This window comes from Pezoporus occidentalis, unplaced genomic scaffold (assembly GCF_034315485.1).
Source record: "Pezoporus occidentalis ecotype Australia unplaced genomic scaffold, CSIRO_AGI_Poc_V1 ctg48, whole genome shotgun sequence".
Classification (NCBI taxonomy): Eukaryota; Metazoa; Chordata; class Aves; order Psittaciformes; family Psittacidae; genus Pezoporus; species Pezoporus occidentalis.
The window spans coordinates 4361697-4377951 of NW_026915813.1; the positions used below are offsets into that span (position 1 = coordinate 4361697).

At 36.8% G+C, this 16255-nt stretch overlaps 1 protein-coding gene across 13 annotated transcripts in view; it reads right to left on the reverse strand.

The window, feature by feature from the left end:
* LCORL (ligand dependent nuclear receptor corepressor like) overlaps nt 1-16255 on the reverse strand; it is an 83044-nt gene that overhangs the window by 34907 nt on the left and 31882 nt on the right. For 9 of the 13 annotated variants that reach the window (XM_062636436.1, XM_062636445.1, XM_062636441.1 and 6 more), the window contains 3 exons: nt 11283-11362; nt 10883-11012; nt 3408-3662 (listed from right to left, as the gene is read on the reverse strand). In XM_062636436.1, the coding sequence (XP_062492420.1) occupies nt 3408-3662; nt 10883-11012; nt 11283-11362 (465 nt within the window). The remainder of the gene's footprint in view (nt 1-3407; nt 3663-10882; nt 11013-11282; nt 11363-16255) is intronic. The other 4 variants (XM_062636442.1, XM_062636446.1, XM_062636444.1 and 1 more) reach the window with 2 other exon arrangements.

The window sequence follows — 16255 nt, forward strand, 5'->3', positions numbered from 1 at the left end:
GCAAGAAGGTTTCTTAAATGAAGATGAGATCATCCAGACATCTTCACTCACAGAATCTTTTTTCAGCTTCAGCTGAGCTAGCATTTAGCTTGGATCTACTCAGTGCAAAAAACAACCCTGAAAATGCTTCTAGTGATCTGGAAAATAAAACTAACTCCTTCCTCTCAACTTAAGTCCAAGAATCATTGCCACAGTAAAGAAACAAGAGTGCTTTATTATTTAGATCATTAATCTTAAAGATGACTACTATAAATACAAAGCATCTGCTTAAACAGAAAATGAATTTAAGTCATTATCTGCTTCACAAGACTTGAATTGAGACAGACTTCACCTTTGATGATCCATCAGAGAAATGTATAAATTTGAGCCTCCTTTGTTAATGCCACTTCATTTGGAAATTGTAACAGGAATTACAAATAACAGATAATAACAAGAGTTGCATGACAACTGAAAGACACTACTGAGAAGAGAACCATGGTATAATTTACGAGTCTCCAAACAGAAGAATACTATGTTAGGCAAAGAATAATGTACTTTTAAAAATGATCCAATTGAAAAATGTCATGATTCCCTACCATAAGCATGTAATGTGTCAATATATCCAAGTTTTCTTCAGGAAAAGGACAGAGGTGAAGAGTAGGTAAAATAACAATACACAGTCCCTGACAATAGCTAATTGAAAAAACTCTTCCTGAATCATTACACCTAGAACACAACGCAAAGAAAAAGAGCAGACTGACTTTTTCCATCTTGATCTTATTTGCTTGTATTGCTACCACTACAGTGGAAACCTAAGATAGCTCAAAACTGCTATGTTATGTTGATGGGAAATGCTAAGTGCACTACAACTTTGCTGGTAGAGAAGATGGCTTAAAGCCTTTCTCCAGCTGCAGCTTTGTTTCAATACTTCCCATTTCAGTAGCTCCAAACTACAGAAGAAGACTAGCACCTTTAACATCTGCAAAGCATTCCAGCAAATATGGCAATGTAAGTTCTGAGAATCTACAGTACCTTACACAGCTTATGAGTCTCGCATAGTAAACTATGTATGCTGAGCAAATATTTTAGCCTCAGATCTTTTGCTGAAGATGCAGAATTCTAAACTTGTTGGTTAGCCTTGTTATAAGAAAAATGCAAATCGTATGAAAAAAGATTTAAATACCTCAATCTCTCTATACTTTAAGTTATTCTTGAACAGATTAATAGATTTTCAAACAGCTGAGGGTGGCAGCAGAGCTCTCTTCCCGTTCCTGCCCTCTTCACCATCTGCCTTCCCCTTCATTCCTCAAAGATTTGTTTGGGCTCAGCAAGGACCAGAACCTTTCTCTGGGAACTCTGCTCCATCATGGACACATTAAACTAGTTATTCTTTATAAGCAGCTGTTGAAGTAAGCAACAGGCTATAGTGTTGATACTAGGGAAGTACTTTCTATTGCCCTTGCAAAAGAAACATGCTTCAACTCAGCAAACTATAAATCTCTAAAATCTGTTAATTCATCCATAGCAGAGGTATGTCAAAGAACTGCAGGTATTTTCTCAGGATTTAATCTGTACAAGGTATTTACTAAACAGAGGCATGAACTGGCTTCTGCTAACCACGCAGTACAAAAGCAGGAATTCCACATTTTCTCAATGACTTAATGACAAAGAGAAAGGATGCTTAAACTTTAATCTACACTAGGTATGTTTAGCAAGGTAAATCCATGTCAGACTACTGCCCCCCAAGCAAGTGTCACCTTACTGAAGACTGCATCATTGAGCACACACATATGAAATCTGCTTTCATCCTGACAAACGTATGTTTTTCTCAGAAACTAAGATCTGCAGTTCTACCTTCTTTTAATTTCTTAAGTATGGCACATGACCTAGGTATACTTTTTCCTTTGGTCTGCAGTATTATTGGATTAACATGGACTCCTGTATCTGCAAAAGACAAAAGCTGCTTTTGCCACTGCTTTCAGGTGCACATGAAGTCACAACCCTTCCTGAAAATGGCTGCTAATCCAAATCAAGTCCAAAACTAACAATATTCAGATAAAATATCGTTATCAGTTTTGGACAGCAATACTCCTTGAGGCAAAGAAATTATTTCCTTTTTGTAAAGAACAGCAAGACAAACTTTACTTTTCTTGTAGCTTTACTCTGAATTAAGAAAGTTGCACTGATCTGTGACTAAAGAATGAAGTATAGAAATTTCTTCCTAAACAAATCTCCTGCTTGCATCATTCTAACCATTATGTATTTAAAGAATCCATGTGTCCAAGGGCTGACACAGACACAGTGACCTTCGTTCTCTGAAATTCCAGTATCCTGGAATTTGTCGGAGCAATCCCAGGCACAGCTACAGGTTGGGCAGAGAAGAGATTCAGAGCAGCCCTGCGGAGAAGGACTTGGGGGTGTTGGTTGATGAGAAAATGAACATGGGCAGGCAGTGTGTGCTCGCAGCCCAGAAAGCCAACCGTATCCTGGGCTGCATCAAAAGGAGCGTGACCAGCAGGTCAAAGGAGGTGATCCTGCCCCTCTACTCTGCTCTCATGAGACCTCACTTGGAGTCCTCAACATAAAAGGGACATGGAACTGTTTGTGTACAGTTCTGGTGTCTGGAGAAGAGAAGGGGGAGACCTATAGCAGCCTTCCAGTATCTGAAGGGGGGCCTATAGGGATGCTGGGGAGGGACTCTTCATTAGGGACTGTAGTAATAGGACAAAGAGTGATGGGTTAAAACTTAAACAGGGAAAGTTTAGATTGGATATAAGGAAGAAGTTCTTTACTGTTAGGGTGGTGAGGCACTGGAATGGGTTGCTGTGAATGCTCCATCCCTGGCGGTGTTCAAGGCCAGGTTGGACAGAGCCTTGGGTGACATGGTTTAGGGTGAGGTGTCTCTGCCCAATGCAGGGTGGTTGGAACTAGATGATCTTAAGGTCCTTTCCAACCCTAACTATTCTATGATTCTATTCTATGAGTCTACACTCCTCTCTTTTCTCAGGAAGCTTCTTAAGAACCATTTACTTCTTCAACAAATTCTGAACTGCTGTTACCTGTGACAGTCACAGGTAAGCTGACTTAGATTCAGTATGTGAAAGAAATTCCAATACCACTTATTTAATGCAGGTACTCAGAAATGAGGATATTTTTCTTCTCACACACATTATGAAAAATGCTTCTTGAAAGAACATGAGGTTTTGGCTGGTGGGATTTTTTGGGGGGTTTCCCTCTGGCCAGTTCTCTTACAATATTTTTTCATGGTGCTTAAAGGAAAATATATTAGTTTCTTTTTCCTATATAGTGATTACTACTTTAGAAAAATGAAATAAAGATATCCGACACAGACATTGTTTTTAAATGAATAAGACTTAAAAAGGCAATAATTGACAGCAAAACACAAATAAGCAGATATAGACGTTTACCTTGCTGAGTATTCTGTTCTTGAGTTCGATTCACAGTGAGGTCTAGAGGGCTATCCTGTTCTTCCTGAAGGGAGTTTTCCGTTTGGTTCATTTGGATACTTTTACATATCAGACTTGGTTCAAATGATGAACCATTTCTGTTCTCTTGAATTTTGCTACTTTTTGAAATGTACTCAATCGCAAACTGACGGATCATTTTTTTCATTAATTCCTGAGCAACTAGGGGAATGTTAGGATCACAGTTCTGAGGAAGATCTAGGAATAAAAAACAACAACAACACAGGCAACAGATGCATTAAAAACAAATTTCATTACTTTTCTTTAAATAAAGACCTCCCATAAGCCAAATAAATGTGTATAATAAGTACATGTATAACAAACACATTAATTCAGATGTACACAAGTTTTTCTTATGAGCATTTCTAACTTGAGGTCACTTTGAAGAACATGTTTAGCACACATCAGTAACCTCATTCCTCTGTCATAGCATGCAAGTAAAACTATGTGGGTAGATCTACAATGCAAATATGGGAGTCGGTACTTATTGCTGGCAAGCAAGTTGAATTTTCACTTGCAGATTGCACATGTTCACTTTTGAAAATAATTCTGAATACAAACAGTAGAAGTTAAATAAATCTATGAATTAATACATAATTAAATCACTTTCAAAGAACAACTATAACAAAAATAATTCAATTGCAGTACTATTTATTAGTCCCTTTCTTAACAGAACAGTTGCACTTTTGAGGAGCTGATCTTAAAGAGACAAAATTTGTTTTACCTATGTACTAGATTACAATCCCCATTGTAGAATCAGGATAGCAATGTCAAAACTGATACAATGCTACTTGAAATGTCCCATACAAACTGCAGCAATACAAGCAACTGAATTTTACAATAAAGTTATATATTTTTATTGTAAAATCTCACAGGATTTTCAGGTCATTTTCAAAGTTCTACCAATAAAAACATCTGGCAGAAAAGCTTTATTTCCTATTCTAAACTGCAGGTACCTTATTTTTCATTTGTGTGTCTAAGAGTCCCATGGAGAGAAGTGTTTCAAAAAAAGCCAAAAAGGATCAAACATAAGATACCTATGAATTTATTTTAATGTTATCTGTCAGCTAGAAGAAAGTTAAACATCTTATTAAGCATAGCTGAAACCAAATTTCTTAATCACTGAAAAGGATCTGAACACAAATATAAGTGCCAGAAAGATCAACAAAATAAGGCATAAGTAACTATGTATAAATAACAATATTTAGCATAAATAACAATGTAATTAAGAAACTCACTTAAAGCAAGCTGTGTTATTCATCAGTGTAAAACTGCATTGATGACTGCAATATTTTATTTCACAAAACAAGCATAATTGTCTATACTCAAAAGATCTATGTTATTCTTTAAAGTGGTAGTAGTAGTACTTGTTTCACTACCCCACTGTTCCTTCTCTTTCAACTCTACACAAACACAAACCAAAAATACCCTTTTTGATGTTTTAACCACTGCCCATCCTTGAGTTCACAGGTAATGAATGAAACAGATTTCACCAAGAAGAGACAGGGATTTAAAGATTTAAGGTAAGTATGAATATGATACAAGATAATCAGCTTTTAGGTCAGCCTGGATTGCCTTAAAGAAACACCAAAGGCTATGGTGGCAGTTACTGGGATACTTAACATACTCTGAAACAGGTAAGACAGGAGACAAACTGAGTTTTGTTTTCAGGGAAGTGGAGAAACCAAAATGACTGGATAAGGTAGATGTTTGCATGCAAAGTGTAAATTTCCCAATAGGTAGTTTGGAGTATCACCCAGCATATTTGCTCAAGCATTTTATGCCAATCCATCTACTATCAAGAATGACCACTGAGACAGATCAAAGAATGTTGCTCTGGGTTTTATCTAGTTCAGTCCTGAATACTTCCATTGATAGAGACTGCACAACCTTGCCGGGTAGCCTGTTCCACTTTCTTACCTACCCTCACTTTTCCTTACACAAAAAGGAGCCTCTTGTTTCAATTTCTTATCTTTCACTGTCCCTTTGTGCACCATTGTAAAGACTTTGACCCTGTCTTCTCAGTAACCTCCTTAGGGGTACTGGAAAGCTGATCTTGATTTATTCCTATTAATGATGCTTTGCTTCCTAATAGAGAATGAAGCTGGAGATACATAATTTTTATTATGAGGAAGAAGTAATTTAGAGTATTTTGAAGTTGGAAATAATTTCTCACAGCTCTCCAAATGATATAACCAGAAACAAGATGTTAGATACTCAAAGAAGAAAAAGTTACATGGTTTCATAAGCCATTTTCTTTTTACACACTGTACATTTTTGAAAGAAAATAAACTTTTTAAGGGTAAATGCAACTTTTACATAATGTCTTATCAATATAAACCTCCTGAATGACCAGACTAGGGTACACGTACTACAAACATAATACTTCAAATGTATTATATAAAGTCTAATTACTTACATTCAAAGGCTGTAAGTATGTATTATTATACAAGTATACAATGAAAGCATGTAGAGACCTGTGATTTTAAATTCATGGTAGGAAAGTTTCACTACACGTGGGAAATTTGTAATTAGTCACCTAAAATTTTTAAACACAACTTACTGTATTCTGGGGTAAGTATTAGGTCTCTGAGCCTAGTATCACTAGCAAATATTTCTTAATTATTATCAGCAGATGGCACCAGACATATTTTGAATGACCCAGAAAGTTTTTCTGCTAGGATGCCTTAATAGAAGTCATGAATATAGCAACTTACAAAACTTTAAATCTACATGCCTACATCTGTTTAAGTTTCTTTTTTTCACATAGTTTTAAAACATGAGATTTAAAACAGATTTCAAACATGAGGCATATGCATTTACTCCATGGATTATGTATGTACATACATACAACCTCAAACCCAGCAGAACAGTCAGGAATCAGGAATAAAAAGTAGCTCTGATGTTCCTCTAGTTTCTCTCACATCACTGTAGATCTCCTGATATTATTAGGATAAAAGAAGGCTAAGTAACACATTTGTATGCTATAATCTGATACATTCTGTTTGTGATTGTCCAATTACAGACAGAATGTAAGAGAAGGCAGTAATAAAGACAATGTATGACTAACTGCAATGATTTATTTTAATTCAAAGCTCACATTTAGGATTGAAACTTCCTCAGTTTATGTAGTTTTATTATTAAAATCCATATTCTTAACTACTCTCTACATTAATGCAATGTGTGATCATTAGACTGCAACGCACAATGTAGCGACCAATTTAAGTGATAGTTCAGACCTACACATGTATTTGGCAAGACAATGGGCAAGGAATTAAATGTTCCCAAAACAGTGCTCCACAATAGTACTCTATTTCTTGAAAATCAGTATTTGTTTTTTTTTTCATTGGAAAATCAAAATAGTGACTTAATTTCTCTTCTGATGCTACACCAAAAACCACTGGAAATCAACAGTGAATTGCCCTCCTAGCTTAAAATCATGCTGTGAGAGTAGCAGAACTAAAAACACCTGGTTACTCATCAGCATGTTTCCTATATTCACTCCAGCTTCTCACAAAAAGGCCACATTTTCCAGAACAACCCTGCCTCAACAGACACCAACGGAGCTGTCCCAGCAATATTCTTAGCTATACTTGTGAACTTGTCCCATTCACTGCCAGATCACCAGCAAGTTAAAAACAGAATAAAGCAATTTATTCTGAGCCATGTATCATAATTAATTTAGTTAACTTGACTGGTCAACAACAGAAGGAATAGGAGCCAAGTTCACTCTAGTCTTCTGTTCAACATTCAAAATTTTTCCTTTCTCTTCTCAGATAGTCATGTTCATTACTCTACAAACATTCATATCTCTAAGGTTTTTCTTAAACCCAGTGGAAAATGACCAAGAAATTCAGAAGTCAGTGAAGACAGCAACACTGGCAGGCAGGCAGTCAACACAAAACTAGTATGTTTTACTTCCTTAAGAAAGCAGCTGAAATTCTGCTAAACATTCTTTCCTGATTAACTTGATGAAAAGGGACAGCAGTGTCATACAAACTGACTGCACGACTTCCTACAGAAAATCTTCCAGATTTTGACAGGATTTCTTAAAATTAACTAAAAAAGAACTGCAGTTATTGGATTAAGTAGTGAATACATCTCAAAACTACACCTCAGAAAGAAACACTTTTTTGTAGTTTGAGATTATGTGTGCAAGATTACATTTTCATAGGTTTGCCAAATTAGACATATACTGTCCAAGAAGCAAGATCAGCAAGTGATATCTTTGTGTATCTGAGCTATAACTTAGCAATGAACAGGAGGACTCGGAGTCAAATGCAGGTATGCGCTATGGTGTAAGAAAGCCCTAGTTATGAATGGAAATATTTTAGAAAACAGATACCTAGAAACAAACTTCAAAAAGCTTGGAGGGAAATTATTTTGGTATGGAAATATGGCACTGAACATACTCAACAGAGTTGCCCAGAGAATCTGGAAAGATTTAAGTCATCCTGACCATCTTCTCCCTCCAGTTTTGTGCCTCAATTCCTTAATTTCTGCAAAAGCTTTTCAGGTTTCCGTCTTCTCCTGGTAGGTCATGTCCTGAAGACAGAACCTGATTCACCATCAGTGTATTTAAATGACCTTTTCTTTTTCTTCCCCTCTGCTCCCTTAATTTTTGTTTTAAAAGGTCACATTAATATTGCATGGAAAAAAGCTTTGAAGAACATACAGTGTGAATACATACAGAACCAGGAAAATTAGTTATCCATGATCAAAATGTCTGATCTAGCTCTTACAGCTTCAGTTCTGCCATGTAATGATGATCACATATGCAACACTAATAGTCACAGGGGAAAAAAAAAAACAAGACTAATAAGTATTTTTTAAAGCACATCATGTTTTTTCCTTGTAATTGTTTCTTTGACAAAGAAAAATGGGTGGAATTTAATGTTATTTAAGTGGAAAAGTATCACAGTCTACTCTGCTTTCAACACTGAATGGGTAAAGAGAAATATCGTACTTAGGAATAAAGTATCTGGGTTTCAGATATATTGTTTAATGGAAACAATCAAAGTTTAATAAAAAAAATTACTTTGGCTTTAACTGAGGTGTCTGCTGAGGGCAGGAGTTTCCTACAGACCCCTATCTACAAAACTAGTCTTTTATACATAGGTAAGACAGGTTCCTAATAGAAAGACTGTTACTTAGTTTACCATCTTGGCAGTAATTCTATCATCCTCTTAAGAGGAAAGAGGAATAATCTTTGTCTAAGATTCTACAGACAATTGCTCATCTTATAAATGCCTAAAGATTGCACACTGTGGACAATGATATAACTTGGCTGCAAGTTTTGAGATCTTTTGGACTAATTTCCTCATGACAAAAAGCCCCACAACCCTCACCTAAAAGGAAGCCTGAAAACTACAAAACCCAGCCCCACACTAACTTGTTCTAAAATAAAAGAATAGTGAGACCAATAAAAGCAACTCTCAGATTTGCTCACTAGTCTTAGAAGTTGTTCACAGGGGGCCCAAATGAAATCTATGCTAGTTACAATAGTAAGAGACAGTATATGATTTTAAGGAGTTAGCAATCTAAACACAGAAACAAGCGTTACTTCTATTTTAAACACAGCCAGACAAGGATTCTACTTTCTCTAGGGGCAGAGGAGGAATGAGGGGCATGTGTGTGTATGTGTATCTGGTTTAGTACCAGTTATAAAAACTGTTCCTTATCTAAACAATTACTTAAAATTTTTTGACAGTTTTTCCCCAAGTTGATCTAAAAAAACTTACAAAAACTCAGAAAGCAGACTTGGCAAAACTCTTCATCTTCCTCCTATAAAGCCAAGACAATTACTTAAATACCTCATAAATTGGTTTCACATGCCCTTGTAGATATAGGGGTTTTCTTCCTTTTCAGTTCCAATCATTTGAACAACTTAAGAGACTGGAATCTGAACTGAATATTTTTAGAAAACTGTGCAGCAAGTACCTTTTACATAAGAACACACAAGTCCTTCAGAGAATCACAAAAACAATCGGAAAAGACTTTGGTTTTGTTATTCAGTAGACAAAACCTTTTTAACTTAGCATTACTGATCTGGCAGATAAAAAATCCTAAGGGAGATGCTAAAAGCCAAATGCTCTTTGTGAAAAACTTCACAGAAGTCACTCACTACAGTAAGGTCATGCAAAGTTTCACTTCTCCCATGATAAAAGTTCCTCTCAAGGAGTATCTCCAGCAGAAGCACGAAGCAGGAAAATGTTGAAGAACACTGTACATCAAGCCCAAGAACAGATATGAGAAAGTAGAAATTTGAAGGAATTAAAACATTTGCCTAGGGATATGCCATGAAACTGAGTCTGTGATGAATATACAAGAATTTCAGAAATAATGAGGTGGCAACTTCACTGGATATTTCAAATGGAAAAAGTTTTAAAGAAATCCAAGGAACAAAGACAGGCTCAAAATGCTGTTGCACTCCATTTAAAGCCCAAAGCAAAATGCAGGCTGAACACACAGATGCCCTGTACAGAAAAATATTTGGCACCCCCCAGGTTCAAGGGCACAGTAATCTCTTCCTGCTACAGCAAGGTAAAAGAGAAAATTAGCTTTGGGTTGTTCTCCCACCTACATGAAGGAAGAGAACATGGCTCACACTCTAATTCTTTGCTGGAGCAAGGAAAAGGCCGTCACCCTATTCATACTCAGCTATTTTGACATCCAAGTACATCTACTAAACCTAAGAAAAACCTGTGGAAGTTGTAGTTACCGAGTACAGCTGCTTTCACAGAAATTTAAGGAAGAAAATGAGTTATTTCTGCTTCTGGTGACAGTGACTAGCTAACTTATATGAGCCAAGCTGACTTGTCAGTCATTCATGTACTGCTATAACTTGCTGAGTGCCAAAGAACAAGAGCTACTAAATTAGCTCTTTAATTCTTTGACTATATATTTTGACAAGAAGTTTTAACCTCTGACTTGGATATATCTGAAGTATTAGGTTTTGTGTGAGAAGATCTCAAATACCATTTTCTAATCTGTAATACACATTCTCTCACCTAAAAACTGTCTTCCTGCTGAAAACTAGAAGTCAAAGTTTAGGAACAGGAAATGTTTACATGTTTAAAATTCCAGAGATTGGCACCTGAACTTGGCACAAAAATAAAGTAGCAGGTCACAGTAAAAAAAACAAAAAAAAAAAAACCCACAACCCAAACCAAACAATAAAATAACAGGGATTCAGGAATATAACACACAATGTGACAGTACTAACAGAAACACTAAATAGGAAGAGCAGTGCTTCCCTCGGTGACTCAAGTAAGCAGAGAAAAAGATTAAGGAAAACAAAAGGAATAAAGAAAAATGACATTCAGTAGATAAATGAAAACTACTTAAAGTAAACCCTGAATAATTTGATTCTTCTAGATTTGTGTCATTTCTCTTAATATAAAAGACATGCTTATTACCTTTCTTTCGAAAGAGTGCATTTAGATAGTTTTCTGCTTGGCATTCAATTTTATCAGTGTTGGACTGGCCCTGAGATGACAGTTCCTCTGTAGGTGTTGACTGTGAAGAGCCGATAACTGATGCGCGATCCTAGAAGACATACAAAGATTATAACATCTTTCAGAAGTTTGTCTACTGGTAGTATGATATACAATTAAATTATTGAGCTAAAATTGAGTAAAAGAATCACTAAAAATATATTTACAATAGAACCAAACCATCTCACTCCCTCTCATAGCCAAACTATCTTGAGTCAAAATGCAGTATTAACTTATTTGCAAAATTCAATTCCCCGTTTCCTACTTTCATACAAAAACTTGGGTGTTGGGGAGTCATGCTTGATATCATGTTCATACTTACACTGACTGTTTCTTTGTGTAAATTACAAAAGGAACATTTCTCATCCATAGACCAGTCAGTTAGCTCTTCTGGCTCACAGTCTTAAAAGAAGAAAAAAAAGCTAGATGTTTTAAACAAGCAAAAATGGATTTTGAGAACAAAATACACAGCCTCCAAATCTCTTAAATAAATTCCATCATAATCTAATATACATTTATTGCTACAATGTAGTCAGTATTCAATTCTTTTTTGTCTAGCTCACATAACTTTCAAATAAAGGGCACCTTTTTAGGCGGAAAGGTAAACTCAGACATTTCAATTAATTACCTATCACAGTTACTTAAGGCATCTGAATACTGTAAATAAATCTCTGAATTCCAGTCAACATTCATTTTAACACCGTGCAAAGTGTTAAACAAGTGTATAAACTTGTAAACTAAGCTAGAATTAAGACTCCTCCTCATTTCCTACATGTGTTAAAGTATTTTAACTGACTTGATATCATCACTGTAGGTAAAACAAACCCTTATACTCACTTGTAGCACTTGATTTATTTAGAAAACTTTCAAGTAACTTTGTATGTTTTATCAGAAGGTGTACTTTAATCTTGAGGGAATGTAGAACTTAAGCAGAATGCATATATCAAGTCCAGTCTTCTCCTATTGAATGCTTCCTTAAGCAAGTTAATCCCCACTTCAAAAGTTAAGTTTTCCACGTCATACACTGTTTTCTTCCCAAGCCACCAATTTCTTTAAAGCTTGTCCCAGATCAACTGTGCTAATCATCAAAATTAACCTTCTAATTTCTTGTTTAAATTTACTCATGGCAAGTTATTCCAGTTTGCTTTTGTGATATTGTTCTTATAAACAATAACTGTTTACGTATTTAGCACCTTGATGTATTTGTAGAGAATATCATTACATGCCATTTACACTTCATTTTGCTAGGCTAATGTAGCGCACCCAGTTTTCTCTCATGAGATTCAATCCTCTGCACTCCATCTGCAACTACCTTTTCTGCACCATTCTCACTTGAACACCCACTTCCTGAACACAGGTGACCAAGATGTCAAGATGATGCCTTTCTTTTACATTTACACCAGACTTCCTTAAACTGCAGACAATACTCTTCCTACAGTATTCTAAGTTGTGCATGAGTCTCCCACAGATGCAGCATTTTGGCAGGTGAATGACCCCGATTAACTACAACACCCTGTCCATCCCATCCATTTCCAGCTCATACACTTACAACTTAACACCTCCCCAACCTTAATTACCAGATATGTTTCTTACTTTTGTCTGTACTAGTAAATTACAATGACAGTTCTACCAGGGAGGTTCTTGGGATTACCTACTTCCAGTAACACACTGTGCTAGGTTGACCTTGGCTGGCTACCAACCCCCACACAGCCTCTCTCTGAACAGGGCAGAGGGAGAAAATAAGACTGAAAAACATGTGGATCCAGATAAAGACAGGGAGACCACTTACCAGTTACTGCCACAGGCAAGCCAAACTCCATTTGGGGAAAATTAATTGCATTTATTGTCAATAAAAATAGATTTGCATGATAAGAAAGGCCAAAACTAAAATGATCTTACCACTCTTTCTTCCCAGGCTTCAATTTCACTGCTTCATTCCTTACTCTTCTACCTTCTTCCCCATCCCAACCAGTGAAAGGAGGATAAGAAACAGAAGCTGTCCTCAGTTAATAACAGTTCCTGTCTGCCTCTCCTCACATTTTTACCCTGTACTGGCATGGGGTCCTTCCCACTGGCCTTCATGACCTGCACCAGTGTGGGTCTTTCCCACAGCTACAGCTCCTCATGAACTGCTCTAGTGTGTGTCTTTTCCACAGGCCACAAGTCCTTCAGGAAGGGATTACTCCAAAGGCCCACAGCTCCTGCCAGAAAATGGGCTCCTTCACGGTCTTCTCTCTACAGGCTGCAATTCCTGACAGTAGCATGCTTCAGCATGGGCTCTCCAAGGGCTGTAGCCTCCTTTGGGGCATGTCCACCTGCTTCAGTGTGGAGTCTTCCATGAGCTGCAGTGTGGCTATCTGTTCTGATATGGTCCTCGAGCTGCAGGTTCTACCTGGTCTCTCCATGGGCTGTAGGGGACTCTGCTTTGATGCCCGCAGCACCTCCCTACCCTCTTCTCTGACCTCACTGTCTGCTGAGTTGTTTCCCCCACCCCAACAACTGATGAGCCTTTACTCTCTCTTAAATGCATTATCATAGAGGGACCATCAGAAATAAAATGAGTCTGCAAAAATGAACTTCATGAGTGTGAACATAACCCAAATAACTGTATTATTATTTAAATCTAGTTTACTCAGCTCTAAAATACTAATTGAGAATAGAATTCTGTATTAACAATATATTATATGCTTCCAGGGATGCAAAACAGCAATTTGACAGGTTGGACAGCTGATGGTAAGAAACAGACATGAGATTTTTCTTGACTGGGCAGTAACAAAATGAGTTATTGCTGCTGAATTAATCTAGCTGTCTCAGCCTATTAGATTTATTCCTTTAAGATGTCCACAGATGAAAATAACCCACACTATTTCTTTCATAAATAAGTTCGTGTTTTTGCAGCTTCACTTGCAACCTCAGTAAGTCTGCTTATGGATACTGGGATCCTGTGCGTAACTCCAAAACATAATTTATATTTTAAGAGAAATTCTTCTGCCATGGAATCCTGAATTTCCACTGCTAAAAGTCTAACTAGAGAGCAATCCTTGTATATTGCCAAAAAAGCAAACCTTGAGAAACATCAGCCCTAAGTAATACTAAATTTATTTAAAGAAGTATAAACTATGTACAGCATTCCACATTTAAGTACGACAGTCAGCTAAGCAAAACTGCCATTAGACAGCAGATATATGCCAGATACATCAAATCCCTGACATCCAACAATCTCATGTCACCACTGCAGGAAACTTACTGAGACCAGTGTTAGTTTTTAACTTCAGAGACAACCATGATCCCAGAAAGAATAAAAAGGTGAACTCTGACAAAAACTACTACCTTTTTTTAATTTCTTAAGCCATTCAAATCTTTATTTCCCCAAACCATTTTTTGTTCCTCAAGGAGTCATGCTGAATTAAACACATTAATACAGATATCAGTATTGAACAGACTCCATTTACCTCTTAAAATGTGAAATAATTGCCTAGTAAATATAAATGATAGCTTAAAAAATTTAACCTGTACTTTTCATCATCTTCTGCATCATTATAATAATGTCCCAATAAATTTTCCAGCTATTTGTCACAATTCTGACCAAACAATCCCCTTTCTTTTTATATGGCAGTACTGCTTCCTGACAGGTATATAAGAATATCTGAGATGTTTATCACGTTTCTTAACATTCTTAATTTAATGAAAACTTGAATATCATAGATTCATGTTTCTAATATAATTTTTCATTCCATTATGTCATATATAGATATTCCAGAACAACTTAATGAAAAAACAAAACACACCCTCAAATAAACCTTTCGTTGTACATAAAGAGGGTTTTTTCCCTGGCAGAAAAAGAATGAGAGCTGCCTTTCTTTCACAAGACCCTTTTTCCTCTGTCCGTAAGAGAATATCCCATAAAAGAAAACACACAGAAACCAGATGATCAGAAGAAAAGCTTTCTAACAGTTAAGCTAAGTATCTGTAAGTAAAATGTCAAGAATAACAATTTACATGTGAATCTACTTAGCTGAAAATGGGCATAAGCAAAGGATTAGAAAGCCGTAAGGACTCAATGACACAAGAAGCCTCAAGCCTGTTCAGGAGATGATCAAGGTCAGATGCCAAGACATAGAACTTGACACCATTGCAACGAAGAGCTGCAGTACCAAAGCAGTCAGGGAAAAAAGAAACAAGGTGCTGAGTAACACAGGTGACAAGAACCATTTAGGCAAGACCAAGGTAAGTCCTAGGTACACTTGTAAGAACTTCAGTGTAACAAAAGAGAAACTTTGTAAACTTCAGGTAACTATCTGTCCTATGGCGGCTATTTCAGTCTGGCTTCTAAGCAAGATTGTATCTGATGTTTACAAGGTATTTTCTTTGGAAAATAAAAAACATACTAAAACTGAACAAAAGTCCATGGGTCCTGGTGAAATCCATCTGTGGGTCCTGAAGGAGCTGGCAAATGAAGTTGCTAAGCCACTGGCCACCATATTTGAAAAACCATGGTAGTCAGGTGAAATTCCCGATGACTGGAAAAAGGAAAATATAACCCCCATTTACAAGAAGGGGAAAATGGATGACCCAGGGAACTACAGAGCAGTCAGTCTCACCTCTGTGCCTGGCAAAATCTTGGAGCAGATTCTCCTGGAAGGCATGCTAAGGCACATGAAAAACAAGGTGCTTGATGACAGCCAGCATGGCTTCACTAAGGGGAAATCCTGCCTGACCAATTTGGTGGCCTTCTCTGATGGGGCTACAGAACTGATGGACAGGGGTAGAGCAGTTGATGTCATCTACCTGGACTTGTGTAAAGCGTTCGACACTGTCCCACACAACATCCTTGTCTCTAAATTGGAGCGACATCAATTTGATAGGTGGACCACTCGGTGCATAAAGAACTGGCTGGATGGCCACACACAAAGAGTTATGGTCCATGGCTCAATGTCCAGCTGGAGACCAGTAACGAGTTTGGAACTAGTTGGTCTCAAGGTCCTTTCCAACCCTAACTATTCTACGATTCTATGAAGTGCAATTTTTACCATTTAAATTTGCCATTACAATTAATTATTATCTCGAGCAACTTCAAGAGAATACAATAATCTAGAGATCAAATACTATTACAGGAAAGAAATGAGGAGGACATAGATCAATTAACACAGTCATGTAACATTTTATGCACATTATTTTTTTTCTATGCTACAAATAATACGTAAAACCAACAACATAAGTGAAAAAATGCTGTTGTAGCTAAGCAGCACACATTTCAGCTGTTTCTCACACATTTCTGGATAAGAAAGCCATATA